General features: G+C 43.5%; 1 protein-coding gene across 1 annotated transcript in view; it reads left to right on the forward strand.

The window, feature by feature from the left end:
* The window catches only part of CFAP74 (cilia and flagella associated protein 74), a 202839-nt gene extending 189045 nt beyond the window's left edge, over positions 1-13794 (forward strand). The window contains exons 36-39 of the mRNA XM_044281876.1: positions 5647-5767; positions 7962-8089; positions 9355-9489; positions 13570-13794. Of these exons, the coding sequence (XP_044137811.1) occupies positions 5647-5767; positions 7962-8089; positions 9355-9489; positions 13570-13671 (486 nt within the window). The 3' untranslated portion in view covers positions 13672-13794. The remainder of the gene's footprint in view (positions 1-5646; positions 5768-7961; positions 8090-9354; positions 9490-13569) is intronic.
* The last annotated feature ends 5318 nt before the right edge of the window (positions 13795-19112 follow it).

A 19112-nucleotide genomic window follows, 5' to 3' on the forward strand; every position in this document is an offset into this window, starting at 1 on the left:
AAGTTAGCAGAACATCCTTGGATTAGAAGATTTATAACAGTGTCTAAATTGTCCCTGGTCTGTAAAAATAGAATCCCCCTGGGATTTAAATTTGGTCCTCTCCTCTCTCAACTCAGACCCTTTCAAGCCTTCTGATGAAATCTCCCCAAAGTTGCTCCCCCTAAAACTTGCTTTCCTTCTGGCTATTACTTCGGCTAGAACAGTTAGGCCCCTTTCACACGGGCGAGTATTCAGCGCGGATTGAACGCATTACACCCGCACTGAATCAGGACCCATTCATTTCTATGGGGCTGTGCACATGAGCAGTGATTTTCACACATCATTTGTGCGTTGCGTGAAAATCGCAGCATGCTCTATATTGTGCGTTTTTCACGCAACGCAGGCCCCATAGAAGGGAATGGAGCTGCGTGAAAATCGAAAGCATCCGCAAGCAAGTGCAGATGCGGTGCGATTTTCACGCACGGTTGCTAGGAGACGATCGGGATGGAGACCCGATCATTATTATTTTCCCTTATAACATGGTTAAAAGGGAAAATAATAGCATTCTGAATACAGAATGCATAGTACAATAGCGCTGGAGGGGTTAAAAAAAATTAAAAATAATTGAACTCAGCTCAATCCACTTGCTCGCACAGCCCGGCTTCTCTTCTGTCTATCTTCTGTGCAGGAAAATGACCTGTGGTGACATCACTCCGGTCATCACATGATCCATCACCATGGTAAAAGATCATGTGATGAGCGGAGTGACGTCACCACAGGTCCTTTTCCTGCACAGAAGATAGACAGAAGAGCTGCGCGAGCAAGTGGATTAAGGTGAGTTAAAAAAAATAATAATAATAAATTTAACCCCTTCAGCGCTATTGTACTATGCATTCTGTATTCAGAATGCTATCATTTTCCCTTTTAACCATGTTATAAGGGAAAAAAATAATACAATCTACACTGATCCCAAGCCCGAACTTCTGTTAAGAAGTTTGGGTTTGGGTACCAAACATAACGATTTTTCTCACGTGCGTGCAAAACGCATTACAATGTTTTGCACTCGCGCAGAAAAATCGCACATGTTCCCGCAACGCACCCGCACCTTTTCCCGCAACGCCGTCTGAAAGAGGCCTTAGTGAGATTTCTGTTCTTTCTATTGCCCCTCCCTATTTGGTGATCCTGGAAGATCGGGTAGTAATTTCTCCTGATCCTTCTTTTTTACCAAAAGTCTCTTCACAATTTCACCGTTCTCAGGAGATAGTCTTACCTTCCTTCTGTGCTTCCGATAAAAATAAAACTGAATCAGAGTAACACTGTCTAGACGTTAAGAGATGTATTTTGCAATATCTGCAGGTCACCCAGCCTTGGAGATCTTCACGTCTGCTGATTTTGTTCCAGGGAGCAAAGAAGGGATCTACAGCCTCTTCTCACACTTTTACTAGGTGGATTAGACAGGCCATTTCCTTAGCCTGCTCTTCTAAGGGGATTTATCCACCCTCAGGGTTTGGGGCCCACTCTAAGAGATCAGTTTCCACGTCTTGTGCAAAGAGAGCTTCTGCCTCTTTAGAGCAGATTTTTAAGGCAGCTACCTGGAGCTCTCCACATACGTTTTTTAGGTACTATAGACTAAAGTTACCTTCTAGTAAACATCTTACCTTTGGTCGTAAGGTACTTCAAGCTGTGGTCCCACCCTAGACAAATTCTTGCCTATTCTCCAGGGGTGCTGTCATAGGTGATAAAGAAATATTGGATTAAACTTACCGGTAATCGGTTTTCTTTGAACCTATGACAGCACTCGGTTAATTCCCAACCCTATGTAAAATTTGTATAGAGATGTATATACAGTACAGACCAAAAGTTTGGACACACCTTCTCATTCAAAGAGTTTTCTTTATTTTCATGACTATGAAAATTGTAGATTCACACTGAAGGCATCAAAACTATGAATTAACACATGTGGAATTATATACATAACAAAAAAGTGTGAAACAACTGAAAATATGTCATATTCTAGGTTCTTCAAAGTAGCCACCTTTTGCTTTGATTACTGCTTTGCACACTCTTGGCATTCTCTTGATGAGCTTCAAGAGGTAGTCACCTGAAATGGTTTTCACTTCACAGGTGTGCCCTGTCAGGTTTAATGAGTGGGATTTCTTGCCTTATAAATGGGGTTGGGACCATCAGTTGCGTTGTGGAGAAGTCAGGTGGATACACAGCTGATAGTCCTACTGAATAGACTGTTAGAATTTGTATTATGGCAAGAAAAAAGCAGCTAAGTAAAGAAAAACGAGTGGCCATCATTACTTTAAGAAATGAAGGTCAGTCAGTCCGAAAAATTGGGAAAACTTTGAAAGTGTCCCCAAGTGCAGTCACAAAAACCATCAAGCGCTACAAAGAAACTGGCTCACATGCGGACCGTCCCAGGAAAGGAAGACCAAGAGTCACCTCTGCTGCGGAGAATACGTTCATCCGGGTCACCAGCCTCAGAAATCGCAGGTTAACAGCAGCTCAGATTAGAGACCAGGTCAATGCCACACAGAGTTCTAGCAGCAGACACATCTCTAGAACAACTGTTAAGAGGAGACTGTGTGAATCAGGCCTTCATGGTAGAATATCTGCTAGGAAACCACTGCTAAGGACAGGCAACAAGCAGAAGAGACTTGTTTGGGCTAAAGAACACAAGGAATGGACATTAGACCAGTGGAAATCTGTGCTTTGGTCTGATGAGTCCAAATTTGAGATCTTTGGTTCCAACCACCATGTCTTTGTGCGATGCAGAAAAGGTGAACGGATGGACTCTACATGCCTGGTTCCCAACCTGAAGCATGGAGGAGGAGGTGTGATGGTGTGGGGGTGCTTTGCTGGTGACACTGTTGGGTATTTATTCAAAATTGAAGGCATACTGAACCAGCATGGCTACCACAGCATCTTGCAGCGGCATGCTATTCCATCCGGTTTGCGTTTAGTTAGACCATAATTTATTTTTCAACAGGACAATGACCCCAAACACACCTCCAGGCTGTGTAAGGGCTATTTGACCATGAAGGAGAGTGATGGGGTGCTGCGCCAGATGACCTGGCCTCCACAGTCACCGGACCTGAACCCAATCGAGATGGTTTGGGGTGAGCTGGACCGCAGAGTGAAGGCAAAAGGGCCAACAAGTGCTAAGCATCTCTGAGAACTCGTTCAAGACTGTTGGAAGACCATTTCAGGTGACTACCTCTTGAAGCTCATCAAGAGAATGCCAAGAGTGTGCAAAGCAGTAATCATAGCAAAAGGTGGCTACTTTGAAGAACCTAGAATATGAGATATTTTTAGTTGTTTCACACTTTTTTGTTATGTATATAATTCCACATGTGTTAATTCATATTTTTGATGCCTTCAGTGTGAATCTACAATTTTCATAGTCCTGAAAATAAAGAAAACTATTTGAATGAGAAGGTGTGTCCAAACTTTTGGTCTGTACTGTTTGTATGTATGTGTATATATATATATATATATATATATATATATATTTATACACACAGTCAGGTCCATAAATATTGGGACATTGACACAATTCTAACATTTTTGGCTCTATACACCACCACAATGGATTTGAAATAAAACAAATATGATGTGCTTTAACTGCAGACTGTCAGCTTTAATTTGAGGGTATTTACATCCAAATCAGGTGAATGGTGTACAAATTATGACAGTTTGCATAAGTGCCTCCCACTTGTTAAGGGACCAAAAGTAATGGGACAGAATAATAATCATAAATCAAACTTTCACTTTTTAATACTTGGTTGAAAATCCTTTGCAGTCAATTACAGACTGAAGTCTGGAACACATAGACATCACCAGACGCTGGGTTTCATCCCTGGTAATGCTCTGCCAGGCCTCTACTGCAACTGTCTTCAGTTCCTGCTTGTTCTAGGGGCATTTTCCCTTCAGTTTTGTCTTCAGCAAGTGAAATGCATGCTCAATTGGATTCAGGTCAGGTGATTGACTTGGCCATTGCATAAGATTCCACTTCTTTCCCTTAAAAAAACTCTTTGGTTGCTTTTGCAGTATACTTTGGGTCATTGTCCATCTGCACTGTGAAGCACCGTCCAATGAGTTCTGAAGCATTTGGCTGAATATGAGCAGATAATATTGCCTGAAACACTTCAGAATTCATCCTGCTGCTTTTGTCAGGAGACACATCATCAATAAATACAAGAGAACCAGTTCCATTGGCAGCCATACATGCCCACGCCATGACACTACCACCCCCATGCTTCACTGATGAGGTGGTATGCTTAGGATCATGAGCAGTTCCTTTCCTTCTACATACTCTTCTCTTCCCATAACTTTGGTACAAGTTGATCTTGGTCTCATCTGTCCATAGGATGTTGTTCCAGAACTGTGAAAGCTTTTTTAGATGTTGTTTGGCAAACTCTAATCTGGCCTTCCTGTTTTTGAGGCTCACCAATGGTTAACATCTTGTGGTGAACCCTCTGTATTCACTCTGGTTAAGTCTTCTCTTGATTGTTGACTTTGACACACATACACCTACCTCCTGGACAAGTGTTCTTTCTTGATCTGGCCAACTGTTGTAAAGGGTGTTTTCTTCACCAGGGAAAGAATTCTTCGGTCATCCACCACAGTTGTTTTCCATGGTCTTCCGGGTCTTTTGGTGTTGCTGAGCTCTCCGGTGCGTTCCTTCTTTTTAAGAATGTTCCAAACTGTTGTTTTGGCCACGCCTAATGTTTTTGCTATCTCTCTGATGGGTTTGTTGTGTTTTTTCAGCCTAATGATGGCTTGCTTCACTGATAGTGACTGCTCTTTGGATCTCATCTTGAGAGTTGACAGCAACAGATTCCAAATGCAAATAGCACACTTGAAATGAACTCTGGACCTTTTATCTGCTCATTGTAATTGGGATAATGAGGGAACAGCTAAGAAGCCAATTGTCCCATTACTTTTGGTCCCTTAACAAGTGGGAGGCACATATGCAAACTGTTGTAATTCCTACACCGTTCACCTGATTTGGATGTAAATGCCCTCAAATTAAAGCTGACAGTCTGCAGTTAAAGCACATCTTGTTTGTTTCATTTCAAACCATTGTGGTGGTGTATAGAGCCACAAATGTTAGAATTGTGTTGATGTTCCAATATTTATGGACCTGACTGTGTGTATGTGTATGTGTGTGTGTATATATATATATATATATATATATATATAAACTGGACGCAATAGCTTCCTTACTTTTTGCAATATGCCAGCCAGGCAGAGGCCAAAAGGACATTCTTGGCCTTTGGAAATGAAAGGCTATGGACACTTAGCATGTATGTTGGGAGCTCTTTTATATCCCAATCAAATATTACATTCTTGGAGCAACAGATTCCTAAATGTATTGTATACAGATTTTGATGTGGATTTCATCCAATGCTTTCTCAAATCCATATCAGCATTGACAATCTGTGGATTAGTTTATCTCCAGGATGCCCTCAAAGCACCTTGATTTTTAACATTACATGTGGATTTTAAAACTCCAGGCACACACTTTATCATATTGTGAAATGCTGCAGATTTCCAGTACATTGTCCTCACTGAAAATCTGCAGCAATTCCGTAGCATGTGAATTCACCTTAAATGATATAGTGGCTTCTTACTTTAGCCTTTCTTTTTTCTCTGTAGCATATAGCACACACCATCGACCTGAAGGGAGTAGCCAGAAATCACATTATGTTTGTTGAAGGTGGCGATCCCATAGATGTTCCCACTGACTCTCTCAGCATAGTCCCAGTAAATGACGAAGGTAAGTTGGGTTCTTTCTGTAAAGCTTCTTCTTACAAACAATTATCAAAAGATCTGATAAAAAATAAAATTTAAAGCCACCCTCCAGTTCAAGAAAAAAAAAAATGTTAACTGAGGAATTAACAGAACACTTCCATGGTGAACTCCTTTTCAGCTTTCTAGCTACAGATCCACCAATTCCCAGACTCCTCTTCTGAAAAATGACTACTGTCCTATAAGTGCATAGTTGCCAACAGTCCCAAATTTGCAAGGCAGTCCCTGTAAATTTTGGCTCTCCAGGGCTGAAAATTAGTGTGGCCTATGCAATCCCGACCCATAATTGGGTGTTCGTGGGCAGGTTTCACAATCTGATGGCAGAGCGTACTCGCCCTGAATTTACGGAATACAATGTTGGTAAGTATGTTAATGGTTGCTGTGGGCAACTTACTATAACACGTTTTTCATGAATCTGCCCCATTATATACTGTGCTGGTGACATTGCTAATGCTGGGGAAGTGTGTTAGCACTCTACTGATTTTCAGCATAAATAATGTATTGTACCTTCAAGGCTGCACATTCATGGATATAAATTCTAGGAGCAAAAAGCAACCACTTTATCCATAACTTTTAGCCTTTGGAGAATTCCCTAAAAACATGTTAAAAACAAGCAACTTTCTCTTGTTCATATTATTTTAATTATGGAAACGCTCTTTTATCACATTGTATTAAACGCTACCTGCCGCACATCACCACCTGAGCGCCACCTCAACATTTCATCTGACTCTGGCTTCCTCATCTATGGACTCAATATGTGGACCCCTAACTTTTTAAGGGAACGCAAGTACCATGTGCTTTAATAGCACTATTTGCCTGTTATCTTGTTGCACTGCTATAATCTAAATAGCTACTCTCTGTGGTACCTATTGAACATCGTCTATACCATATCTTGATCTAATTATCTAATTTTGTCCAGACTCTTCATGTGTGGTGTCCTCTCATATTATAACTAATTTGCAGCTAGTCAGGGGGACCTTCTTATTCGGATTATACATTGTATATATAAAGTGTTATACCGTCACTTAGCCACTCCCTGGAATTCTTGAGATTTGGGGATCTGTAGAGTTTATCAATCCAGACCCCCACCTCTCGATCCACCACCGGCTACTTAGGTATCCCCCGTATCAAATATTCAGTTATCTTACTGACAGGTGTTACTATTCTCATTAGAGCCAGCGGCTTATATTGTTATTATTTTATCTAAAATAGCTCTAAAAAAGCTCATAAATCAAAAATTAAATCTTCTTGTACATAATATCACTTTAGTACTTTTGGTGTCGGTCTTCCATGATCAATTTTGTCCCCTGATGAGCCTGACAACAACCAGGCGAAACGCGTAGGGACGGTATTGGACATTTCTATTATCTTATATATATTCACCTTTTTCTTTTGGATTATTGACTGCCACATTTAATCTCCTTCGGGTACTTTTTCTATTTATTATTTTGTGTACTTTAGTATAGGTCTTCTATTAAGATCATTAATCCTTGTGTTCCTTCTCCCGCTAGGGTTCCTTAGGGTTTTTAGGAGGTACGAGAGACGGGATCGCCCTTATCAGGGCGGCTATTCCGTATATAGGCAGGATCATCTACATCAGGGCCAGTATCAGGGACATTTTTCCCTATAGGCCCAACACAACTGCTCAACCACCTCCCTATCAGCCTTAGATGGGTTACACCATTAGACCCTACTTTTTGATTTCTTTTTTGTATTTATTTATTTTCTAATTTTTGTATAGATAAGGGTGCATTGACTTTTATTTAAATACAATTAAAGGTTATATTTTAGAATGGTGGTAATTCTGTGATTCCCTATTAAACGTCATGCCAGTTACTGCATAATTCCTGTATGTTATATGTTCTGCTCTATGTATTTTAATTCCCCAGCTGGCTTGGGACTGGTGGCATAAAGTCTAATATCCTCATTGACGTCAATAGCAATCTCTGCCAGACATCATCTCTCAAGTGGCTCTGCGTGGAGCATATTTTCCTAGCCTGACGTCATGCTTGTTTTCTTTGCAAACAGAAGATGCTGGAAATATGTTATGCTGTCGTGTAGGCCTTCAGTTGTAGACTGAGCATTAATGCACTGACGAAGGCTATACTATTCATCAGTTGTATGTGCAACAATCACTTATTTAGCCATGTTTTCTTCCTAAGAATCAGCCGAAACTGTGAGTTCACTTCTTGTAACCCTTGAATATACCCAGACGGAGGATGAGTTGAGACCGGCTGTCAGGGAGCTGTATATCGGCTGCATACGTACATTATCATCTTCCACCAAAAAGGTAAATAACACATTTGAGAAGTAAAGGATTAAAAGAGGTGGTGATTTGATGAAATCTGAAAATTATGGTTGGATATCAGATCAATTACATAAACGCTCATACTTTTATCTGTTTATAAAGGGGTCAGAATGGGTTAAAAAAAAAGTGATACCTCACCAATGCCCTCAGTCTCCTGTTTCTTCTCGACACACAGAAAATGACTTCAGCCTATCACTGGCTAAGATAGGTTACCACCGCGGCCAGTGATTGGCTGAGCAGTCATTTCCTGTGTGTCGAGAGGTGCCAAGGAGTAGAGACGACTGGGGACCCAGGTAGTTTTGGAATGGAAATGGCATGGGAACGGTGAGATCACTTTTTAGTATTTTTATTTTTTAGCATTTAAACAAAAACAAACATGTACTGGTTGGACAACCCCTTTAACCGAAATGGGTTGACCCACAAGTGGCTTTCGTAGCATATCGAATGGGACCAGCTCCTGTCTCAGGAACTGGGCCCCAAAGTAAATGGGGAGGACGCTGCACAACTGCGCCCACCACTCCATTCACCATTATGTGACTTCTGAAAATAGCCAAGCCAGCACTTATGGAAGTCCTATAGTGTTGAATGGTAGGTGCCCAGCTTGCTCTTGGTTCACTTTGGGGCCTCATTCTTGAGATAGAAGGTGTGGGACCCTCCTCTGGGACCCACTATCAGACATTTCTAACATTATACAAATGTCCAAGATGGGAATACTCCTTAAAAGAACATAACTTGGCCATTCATGGACTCCATCCACCATTACTAACAACATCTCCTAGGCCAGGGATCAGCAACCTTCAGCACTCCAGCTCATGTGAAACTACAACTCCCAGCATGCAAACATACTCAGCTGTTCCTCTAACTCCCATAGAAGTGAATGGGGGTCATGTTCTTCTTGTGCATATATATATATATATATATATATATATATATAGGAGCCCTTGTTCTGTCAATAGCTCCAAAGCCTCAGTCAAATAATATGTTATTATTGCTGCAATCTTTAGTCATTGATAAAAGTGTAAGGGTATTGGTGAAAAACGCTCAGTAGATTACATTTGTTAGCAATTTCACTCAAAGATTAAGAAAATATGACCTACTGTATTTTCCTACTTTAGTGTTGAGTCTTGCCCATATCATTTCTAAAAGGGCAGTCCCAATCAAGTGAGATCAATTAATTGCCAGACATGAATGTGTATTAATGCACATTAGCATAACTACTTTTGAAATCCTATTTTTCACTTTTTCAGAATGTGGAATTCGTCTGGGACAATGTGCAGCTCTTACAACAGAAGGGATTCACCATAGAACCAGTGAAAGCTGTGGTTGATGCTGGACAGCGGAAAACTGTTTCTATTACTTGGATACCCCCTGCTGGATATGATGTATGTAAGGCTTGAGTTGAAGTTAGATAGCGAGGGGTTTGATCATCATAATTTATCTTTAGGCCCCATGTACAAAACAGACCCAGGTGTGGTGGCGTTGGATTAATGGATTGGTGTAGTTTGTCTTATTCCACTCATTCCTAGATTTTCTTCGCAAATATGAGCTTTGGTGACCAGAAGAAAACATTTTAAGTATTGTTAGACAAAGTGCATTGTATATTGTATTGCTGTTTTATGTCCCTACTTTTACGATGGCGGCCCATGCCCGCTGCTGCCCCTCTCTGAGCAGGCACAGGCTCCACATATCTTACCCTACTTCTCTTGTTGCTTCACTGGTGGCCCAGACCCGTATGCTCTCTTCTGTCATCTGTAGCAGGCCTGGCCACTGTCATTCTATCAGCCCATTGCGGCCTGTGCTCTCTCTCTCAAGTGGGCTGTGTTAGGGCGTATGTTCTCTCCCTTGCTCTTAAAGGGCCAGCGCACTCACGTCCTTATTCTTTCTCATCCTACCACAGTTCATTTCTGGGTATTTAAGGAGCATCTATCTAGGGGAGGGCACCTGAGCTTAGGTTCTTAGTTTATATTTAACCAGTGAAAATGCATTATTCTGTCTAACTACCCATGTACCAAACTCCTGCCTGTTAACTGACTTTGACTCTCTGCTGCCTGCTCTGACCTTACCTTGTTTCTTGTATTGACCCATTGCCACCTGCCCTGACCTTGGACCTGTTTCCCGGATACGTTAAACCCCATCTGCCCTGACCTGTGCCTGTCTCCTGACTATAAATATTGCCTGACCCCTGTATGTCAGCCAAAAACTACACAAGGACTATTTCAAGAGGTAGTGGCCTGGTGGCTCCCCTGCTGTGAAGACCAGATCCCTATATAGATGTTAAAGGATGAAAACCAGGGGACTACAGAATAACACCCTTAGAGATAGCCCAAAGCCAATCAGGTTGGTTGGTACAGTAGGTCCACAACCACTGCTCGTTACAACTACATACAGATCACTGCTAACTAATCTATTAGCTCACTATTACTAGTGGTTGGCATAAAATGCTATGAAGACAGATGGGGGTCATTTATTAAGACTGGCGTTTTACACAGTCTAAGGCCTCATGCACACGGACGTTTTTTTTCACGGTCCGCAAAACGGGGTTCCGTTGGTCCGTGATCCGTGACCGTTTTTCCGTCCGTGGGTCTTCCTTGATTTTTGGAGGATCCACGGACATGAAAAAAAAGTCATTTTGGTGTCCGCCTGGCCGTGCGGAGCCAAACGGATCCGTCCTGAATTACAATGCAAGTCAATGGGGACGGATCCGTTTGATGTTGACACAATATGGTGCCATTTCAAACGGATCCGTCCCCATTGACTTTCAATGTAAAGTCTGGAGTTCTGTTATACCATCGGATTGGAGTTTTCTCCAATCCGATGGTATATTTTAACTTGTAGCGTCCCCATCACCATGGGAACGCCTCTATGTTAGAATATACTGTCGGATATGAGCTACATCGTGAAACTCATTTCCGACAGTATATTCTAACACAGAGGCGTTCCCATGGTGATGGAGACGCTTCAGGTTAGAATATACAAAAAAACTGTGTACATGACTGCCCCCTGCTGCCTGGCAGGTGCTGCCAGGCAGCAGGGGGCAGACCCCCCCCCCCTGTTTTTAACTCATTGGTGGCCAGTGGGCCCCCCCTCCCCTGTTGTTAACTCGTTGGTGGCCAGTGTGCGCACCCCCCTCCCTCCCTCCCTCTATTGTTTTAATACATTGGGGCCAGTGTGCGCGCGCCCCCCAACCCCCCCTCCCTCCCTCTCTTGTTTTAATACATTGGGGCCAGTGTGCGCGCGCCCCCCCAACCCCCCTCCCTCCCTCTATTGTTTTAATACATTGGGGCCAGTGTGCGCGCGCCCCCCCAACCCCCCCTCCCTCCCTCTATTGTTTTAATACATTGGGGCCAGTGTGCGCACCCCCCCACCCCCCTCCCTCCCCCCATTGTAATCATCATCGGTGGCAGCGGAGTAGAAGATTTTCATACTTACCTGGCTGCTGGCTGCTGCGATGTCTGCGTCCGGCCGGGAGCTCCTCCTACTGGTAAGTGACAGCAATGCGCCGCACAGACCTGTCACTTACCAGTAGGAGGAGCTCCCGGCCGGACGCAGACATCGCAGCAGCCAGCAGCCAGGTAAGTATGAAAATCTTCTACTCCGCTGCCACCGATGATGATTACAATAGAGGGAGGGAGGGGGGGGGGGTTGGGGGGGGTGCGCACACTGGCCCCAATGTATTAAAACAATAGAGGGAGGGAGGGGGGGTTGGGGGGGCGCGCGCACACTGGCCCCAATGTATTAAAACAATAGAGGGAGGGAGGGGGGGTTGGGGGGCGCGCGCACACTGGCCCCAATGTATTAAAACAATAGAGGGAGGGAGGGAGGGGGGTGCGCACACTGTGCCACCAACAGTTAACAACAGGGGAGGGGGGGCCCGCACAATGATATTCAAACTGGGGAGGGGGGGGGGGTCTGCCCCCTGCTGCCTGGCAGCCCTGATCTCTTACAGGGGGATATGATGGGGTTAATTGTACTATCATATCCCCCTGTAAGAGATCGGGTGCTGCCAGGCAGCAGGGGGCAGTCTTGTACACAGTTTGTAGTGTATTCTAACTAGAAGCGTCCCATCACCATGGGAACGCCTCTGTGTTAGAATATACTGTCGGATCTGAGTTTTCACGAAGTGAAAACTCAGCTCTGAAAAAGCTTTTATGCAGACGGATCTTCGGATCCGTCTGTATGAAACTAACCTACGGCCACGGATCACGGACACGGATGCCAATCTTGTGTGCATCCGTGTTCTTTCACGGACCCATTGACTTGAATGGGTCCGTGAACCGTTGGCCGTGAAAAAAATAGGACAGGTCATATTTTTTTCACGGCCAGGAAACACGGCTCACGGATGCGGCTGCCAAACGGTGCATTTTCCGATTTTTCCACGGACCCATTGAAAGTCAATGGGTCCGTGAAAAAAAACGGAAAACGGCACAACGGCCACGGATGCACACAACGGTCGTGTGCATGAGGCCTTAGGCTGTGTTCACATGACGTTTTTCCCATCTGTTTCACATATACGTTAAACGAATGCCTTAGACTGATGATTTACAGTGGCATCCTTTAACCATAGAATTCCATTGTAAAAAAAAGTATACTTTTTTTTTTTTTTACCGGACTCTGCATGATACATGAACATGTTTTTTTTTTCTAACGTATACGTCAATAGGAGGCATAAAACGTGATGTGAACACACCCTCAATAAACCCTGCGCTGCGGGGTTATGTAGAGGTGCTGGCCTCTACGTAACTTCAGCGCATCCACTGCCGGTCTAAATCTACGCCAGCATCCTTGCTGGCGTGAATTAAGAAAATTTTCTACGCCTAAAACAGGTGTAGAAAATGATAAATGAGATGGGCCTGGTGACCTTCCCCCTTCCCTGCCCACGCTACGCCCCCTTTTTCGGACCTGGCGTGAGTGAAGAAAAGTCGCAGAGATTATATGCGCCGCAATTAGAAAACTGACGTATATGAGTTCGCAAATTACCCCCATAGTTTCTGCTGTGTATCCCCTCTGCTCCCTTCTGATCTAGGAAATCCCATGTTGTCATTAATGATATCTAGATTTCTGTGATAACCCAAATTACCCTTTTACTGGTATGCATTTAAATACTCGCCCATTCCACAACATTATATAGCCCCATGCACATGGCAGAAGCTTCTGTGTATATGGTGGCAATTGATGTCCCTGCAGCTCCATACTATGAAGCCGTTGGCACTGTGTGCTGCTGTGTGGTGCTCTATGTGGCGTCATATTATGCTGTTATTCTACCCTAGAAGCAATGGAGAATACTACTATTACATAGTGCAATCTGACACACTATACATCTATTGGGTCTGTATGAAATCAGCAGCCGATGGAGGTACACTGATGTCCCATTGAAATCAAAATAATAATATGGTCACGAGTATGCCTTACTGTAATAGCGCACTTACTAAACTTTTTTTTTCTTACTTTGTATCGTTTTACAGCCCAGTAATCCTGCCACAATGACCACAGCAAAACTGACGTTGAAAGGTGATATAACTGTGACGTACCAGGTTATCTTCACAACACAAGTCGTGTCATTATGAAACTAGGAAACTCGAGCGCTAAGTCATTTTTATCTGTGGCACTTGAACTTCTGTTTATTAATGGAAACTTGTGTGTAACATTACACCTGGAAAAATAAAGCACCGTTTGTTTAAGCAATAGAATGACACTAATTCCTGCCCCACCCAATTGTTTCCGCCGTGAGCGCCAGTGTCCAGTATACACCTGAATGAGGACATGCACATGCCTTTCAGAATGTGTAAATTGTAGTGCATTTTTTTAAATCCTCCTATTTCATGGATATATGAGTTTTTTTTATTTTTTTATTCTGTGTGTTTTGTGAGTCCTTTCATTCTGTATTTTTGTGTGAATGGAGCGTTTTTTTAGAAGGAGTCTTTCACCAGGATAGCCACTCATAAACTAGGCACAATGCTTTGTGGGGCTAGCTTCACTTCATGTAATGATACCTTTCACTTAGCGATCCGTTCATTCCTGAGAAAAGGTACCTTTAGGGTCCATTCACACGTCCGTATTTTAAAACGAGTCGTTCACCAGGATATCCACTCATAAACGAGGCACAATGCTTTGTGGGGCTAGCTTCACCTAATGTAATGATACCTTTCACTTAGCGATCCGTTCATTCCTGAGAAAAGGTACCTTTAGGGTCCATTCACACGTCCGTAGTGCAAATTGCGGATCCGTAATACACCCGGCCGGCACCCCCATAGAACTGCCAATTGCGGACAAGAATAGGACATGTTCTATTTTTTTCTGGAGCCGCGGACCGGAAGATCGAGGGCACGCTCCGGAAAAGCACTGTGTGCTGTCCGCATCCATTTCTGCCCCATAGAGAATAAATGGGTCCGCACCCGTTCCGCAGTTTGCGGAATGGATGCGGACCCATTCTACGGACGTGTGAATTGACCCTAATCCATATGCCGATGAGCAGTTAAGTGCACTGAAGGTGGGTCCATGGCACTCTGTGCACCCTTGCTTCCTCTTCCAGCCCCTCCCTGGCATATGGATTAGGGTCAATAAAACAACTTACCTCTCCTGCTCCAACACAGCCACTTGTGATACTTATGCAGTGCTGCACTGTGACCTGATGTCGCACAGAATCTGGTGATAGCGTACAGCGTCAGGACGTAGTGCGCACTGTCAGGAGACAGCAGACCAGGGAGTGGTGAGTAATACTAGCAGTGCTACACTCACCATTTCCCACAACTCCTGTAATGGAAGTGCTCATTGGTATTCACTTTATAAGATGCAGCGCCATTTTTCCCCCACATTTGACCTATAGTTACTGACCTACATAATTGAGCTCACAACTGGAATGTTGTTTTAAGGTATAATTAAACTTTATAGACAAATTTCTTCCTGGAAATGTGGCGTGATAGTATTTTTTGAGTTGGTTCTTCTTTTGTTTTATTTGTTTTATTATCAGTCTTTTCTTTGGAACTTGGCTTCTGAAAACTGAAATTTTGCAATGAAAGGCAATTTCTGTACTGTTGTTAAGGTACAAGTCCACTGATGAAGAAGATTCCCGGTCTGTGTACAAGTTATCAGACCGTACGTACTGTACATACAGTACAAGCTTAAGCCAGGTTTCATAGATCCTTAGGGTCCATTCACACGTCCGTTGTTTCTTTCCTGATCTGTTCCGTTTTATGCGGAACAGATCTGGACCAGATCTGGACCCATTCATTTTCAATGGGTCCTGAAAAAAAAAAAAATCGGACAGCACGATTTTTTTTCAGGACCCATTGAAAATGAATGGGTCCAGATCTGGTCCAGATCTGTTCCGCATAAAACGGAACAGATCAGGAAAGAAACAACGGATGTGTGAATAGACCCTTAGAAGGGATAAGCGTGTACTGTATCCCCTAGCTTCTCAATCCAAATGTAGACCGAAGCGGATAATATTGTATTATAGTGTACTGCAAATCAATTTAGGCCTCATGCACAAGACCGTTGTTTTTGCGGCTTGGATGCAGACCCATTCACTTCAATGGGGCCGCAAAAGATGCGAACAGCACTCCGTGTGCTGTCCGCATACGTTGGTCCGTACCGTGGTCTGCAAAAAAAATATGCCCTGTCCTATTCTTGTCCGTTTAGAACAGGCAGTTATATCAATGGCTGTACGCGCCGTTCCACAAATTGCGGAACGCACATGGACACCATCCGTGTTTTGTGGATCCGCAATTTACGGACCGCAAAACACACAACGGTCATGTGCATGAGGCCTTATACTGCAGTCAAGACTAGTTGCATACCTTTTCATACAATTCTTACAGCCATAAAGGAGATGTCTCACCAACACTTATTTTTAAAATGAAGTTACGTAGATTGGCTGATTGACGTGGACCTGGATTCTCTACCCTCCGGTCCTCAGTTCAGTGGCTATACATTTCCCCTGCATATTTTACCGCAAGGAAAATGTAACATTGCAAGACGTCCATTCAAAATAAATGGCCACCAATGTAATATATGGTCAAGTAATTCTTTCGGCTCTGGTTCATAAAGGGAGGCATTAGGTGGGGGACTCCTCTCCATCACACCTAAATGCCCTAAAAATGTCAACTTTAGAAAGGAACCAATAAGATTTTCTTTTTCTAATTAGGCACTTTTTTCAGCTATAATGATTTGCATTGTGTTTGTTTGTTTTTATCTTTGTTTCACATCCTCTTCTGTAAATCAATAAGGGACCACCCAGTCACCGCCCAAAAAGGTATTCAATATAATTTGGTTCCTGGACCCTCTTCAATGTACCAATGGTAGTGTCCTTCATGGCCGCTACTAGCTTGGCTTTGTTCAGTCCTGAATTAGCTTGAAATGAAAGGGGTTCCTATGACATTTTGAAAGGGTTATATAAGTTTACATAGAGTCTGAAAACCACCATTGCATTGAAAGTGGGGATCGGGAATCTCTCGTTCTGAAGATCAGTGAGGGCTCTGTTTCTAGATCTCCTCTGATCCGGGTGTTTACATATCTTGCTTTTGATTTACTTTCAGCATAGAGGCTGGGAATGCTTCTAGTGAAAAAGCTAAACGTAGCCATAGGCTCCCATGACCCAACAATATGGGTGGGGGTGTCCTTTTGCCATATGTTCATGGGGAAATGCACTGGCTTTTTTAGGCGGTCGACAATGCATGGGCAGCGAAAGTGTGGCCACTGTCTGCCGACGCAGACCCGTTAACTTGAATGGGGTCCATGATCCACATCCGTGATATGGTGGCCACGCAGCCGGTGCCCATATATTGCGGACCCACTGTTTGCGGGCCGCAATACGGGCACCGGCTGTGTTGTGTGCATGAGGCCTTAAAGAGCAACTAAACCTTTGAGTAAAATTTTTATAAGATGTCCCTAATGCCCTAATAAAAGTTTTTCTAATATACTATATTAATGGATTTTGTATTTTTATTAGACTTTTCCCTACCTAAAGCGCACCATTCCCTGTGCGCTTAAAACGGACATTTCTGTACACCGCTGACTTCTCAGCGGTGTACGGAGTACTGGCTGTAGACACTTTATGAATGGGGCTGCAGCAGCAGTGGGTACGGGCAGTACCGCATATTGCTGCTCCTGCCCGTGCCCCCCGGAGGTTGACTAAATCCTGTCATAGTACATGGGTACCCTGTACCCATGTGCTAGGCCAGGTTTAGCTGAGCGGAGCGGGCTCCTGCGTCTGCCTGCTCCACTAAGCTAAGAGCTGACATGCAGTTCTCTTAGGCTACTTTCACATTAGCATTTTTTGTGGATCCGTCATGGATCTGCAAAAACACTTCAGTTACAATAATACAACTGCATGCATCCGTTATGAACGGATCCAGCTGTATTATGTCTTCTATAGCCGTGACGGATCTGTCATGAACATCATTGAAAGTCAATGCGAGACGGATCCGTTTTATATTGTGTCAGAGAAAACTGATCCATCACCATTGACTTACATTGTGAGTGAGGACGGATCCGTCTTGCTCCGCACCACATTGCGGGCAGAAAAACTCTGCTTGCAGCGTTATTCTGTCCGCAATGCGAATGCAACCAAACGGAACGGAATGCATTTTGGTGCATTCCGTTTAGTTCAGTTTGGTCCCTATTGACAATGGGGACAAAACTGAAGTGGAATTGAAAACACTACTGTGAAAGTAGCCTTAGCTTAGCGGAGCAGGCAGAAGCAGGAGCCCGCTCAGCTAATCCTGGCATAGTACAGGGTACCCATGTGCTATGCCAAGATTTAGTAACCCTTAGCATCCGAATTCTATATTTCTTTACCAGGAGAGACTATTGGCAGGTTTACAGGTCCTGATAGTCGGGTAGATTATTGGGAACGAACGTTCCTGTGAATGCTTATTTCTGACAATCTGCCCCTTTAAAATAGCAGCTGTTCGTTCGATGAACAAGCGAAACGCTCATTCATCGGGTGAAACTGCTGTTCGTTCAGGCAAGTAAATAATCGTTTCTGGGCAGCAGATCGTGCGGTGTCTGAGGATGAGAGATCGTAGCAGTGATCACTTGTTTTCATACTGTGGAGGTGATCGTTTATAGTTCAAGGAAGAAAAAAGAATACCGAGATAAGAGCCGCACATCTAAAACAGTATCAAATGTATTTAAAGCAACAAGCATGACATAAAATGGGTTAAAAACATTGTATACAATGAATCCGGGCCATGTGAACCAATCATGTGCACATGCCCCCCTAACTCACCACAGAAGCATGAACATACCCCCACATATACAAATATAAGACTGATTAAAGTGCATGAAATCCACCAACAATAAAATAATGGAGAAATTCAATACTTATCATTTAGAATAGCATGGTGGTCAGGAAACAAGCCCAAAGCGTATTGCCAGGCTCTGCTGGCTTCCTCAGGGGTGCCTGTTCCTGGATTGCACATGAGCTCATATATATACACAATAGTAACAAATAATAATAGATTTCACCTGTGTCACTGGCGGCAAAAGTAGAGCATGGGGGGGGGCAACCCCACATTCATCAAGTCAATAGTGGGGGAGGGGAAAGATAAGGAGGTATAGGGCTTTCAATAGATACTTTACATGACTATCCAGAGGATTGCCGAAGCCAACGGTATCAGGAAATTACACACGCAGATGTGCGCCGCCGAGCCGGCGCGCCCTGCATTCCACAGGGCGGAAGCGGCAGTTTGCGCATGCTCACAAGGCGCACACGTGCGTGCCAAATGCCGGATGTTGTATCGTAACATTCAAGCGCAGTAAGCACACCCGCCGGGAAAGAAAGGGGAGGGGAGAGGAGAAAGAGAGGGACTCGTGGACAATTAGACATAGTGAAACAAAAAAAAAACAAAAAAAAAAAAGGGAGGGGAATGGAATGAAAGTAAATGAATAATAATGGAATACATATAACCATAACACTGAAAAAAATGATATATCCAAAAGGAAATATACACTTGCACCAATAGTGGAAAAAGTTCCAATCCGGTGAACTAGTATGCAACAGTGA

The sequence above is a fragment of the Bufo gargarizans genome, chromosome 2, assembly GCF_014858855.1.
Source record: "Bufo gargarizans isolate SCDJY-AF-19 chromosome 2, ASM1485885v1, whole genome shotgun sequence".
In the NCBI taxonomy this organism is placed as follows: Eukaryota; Metazoa; Chordata; class Amphibia; order Anura; family Bufonidae; genus Bufo; species Bufo gargarizans.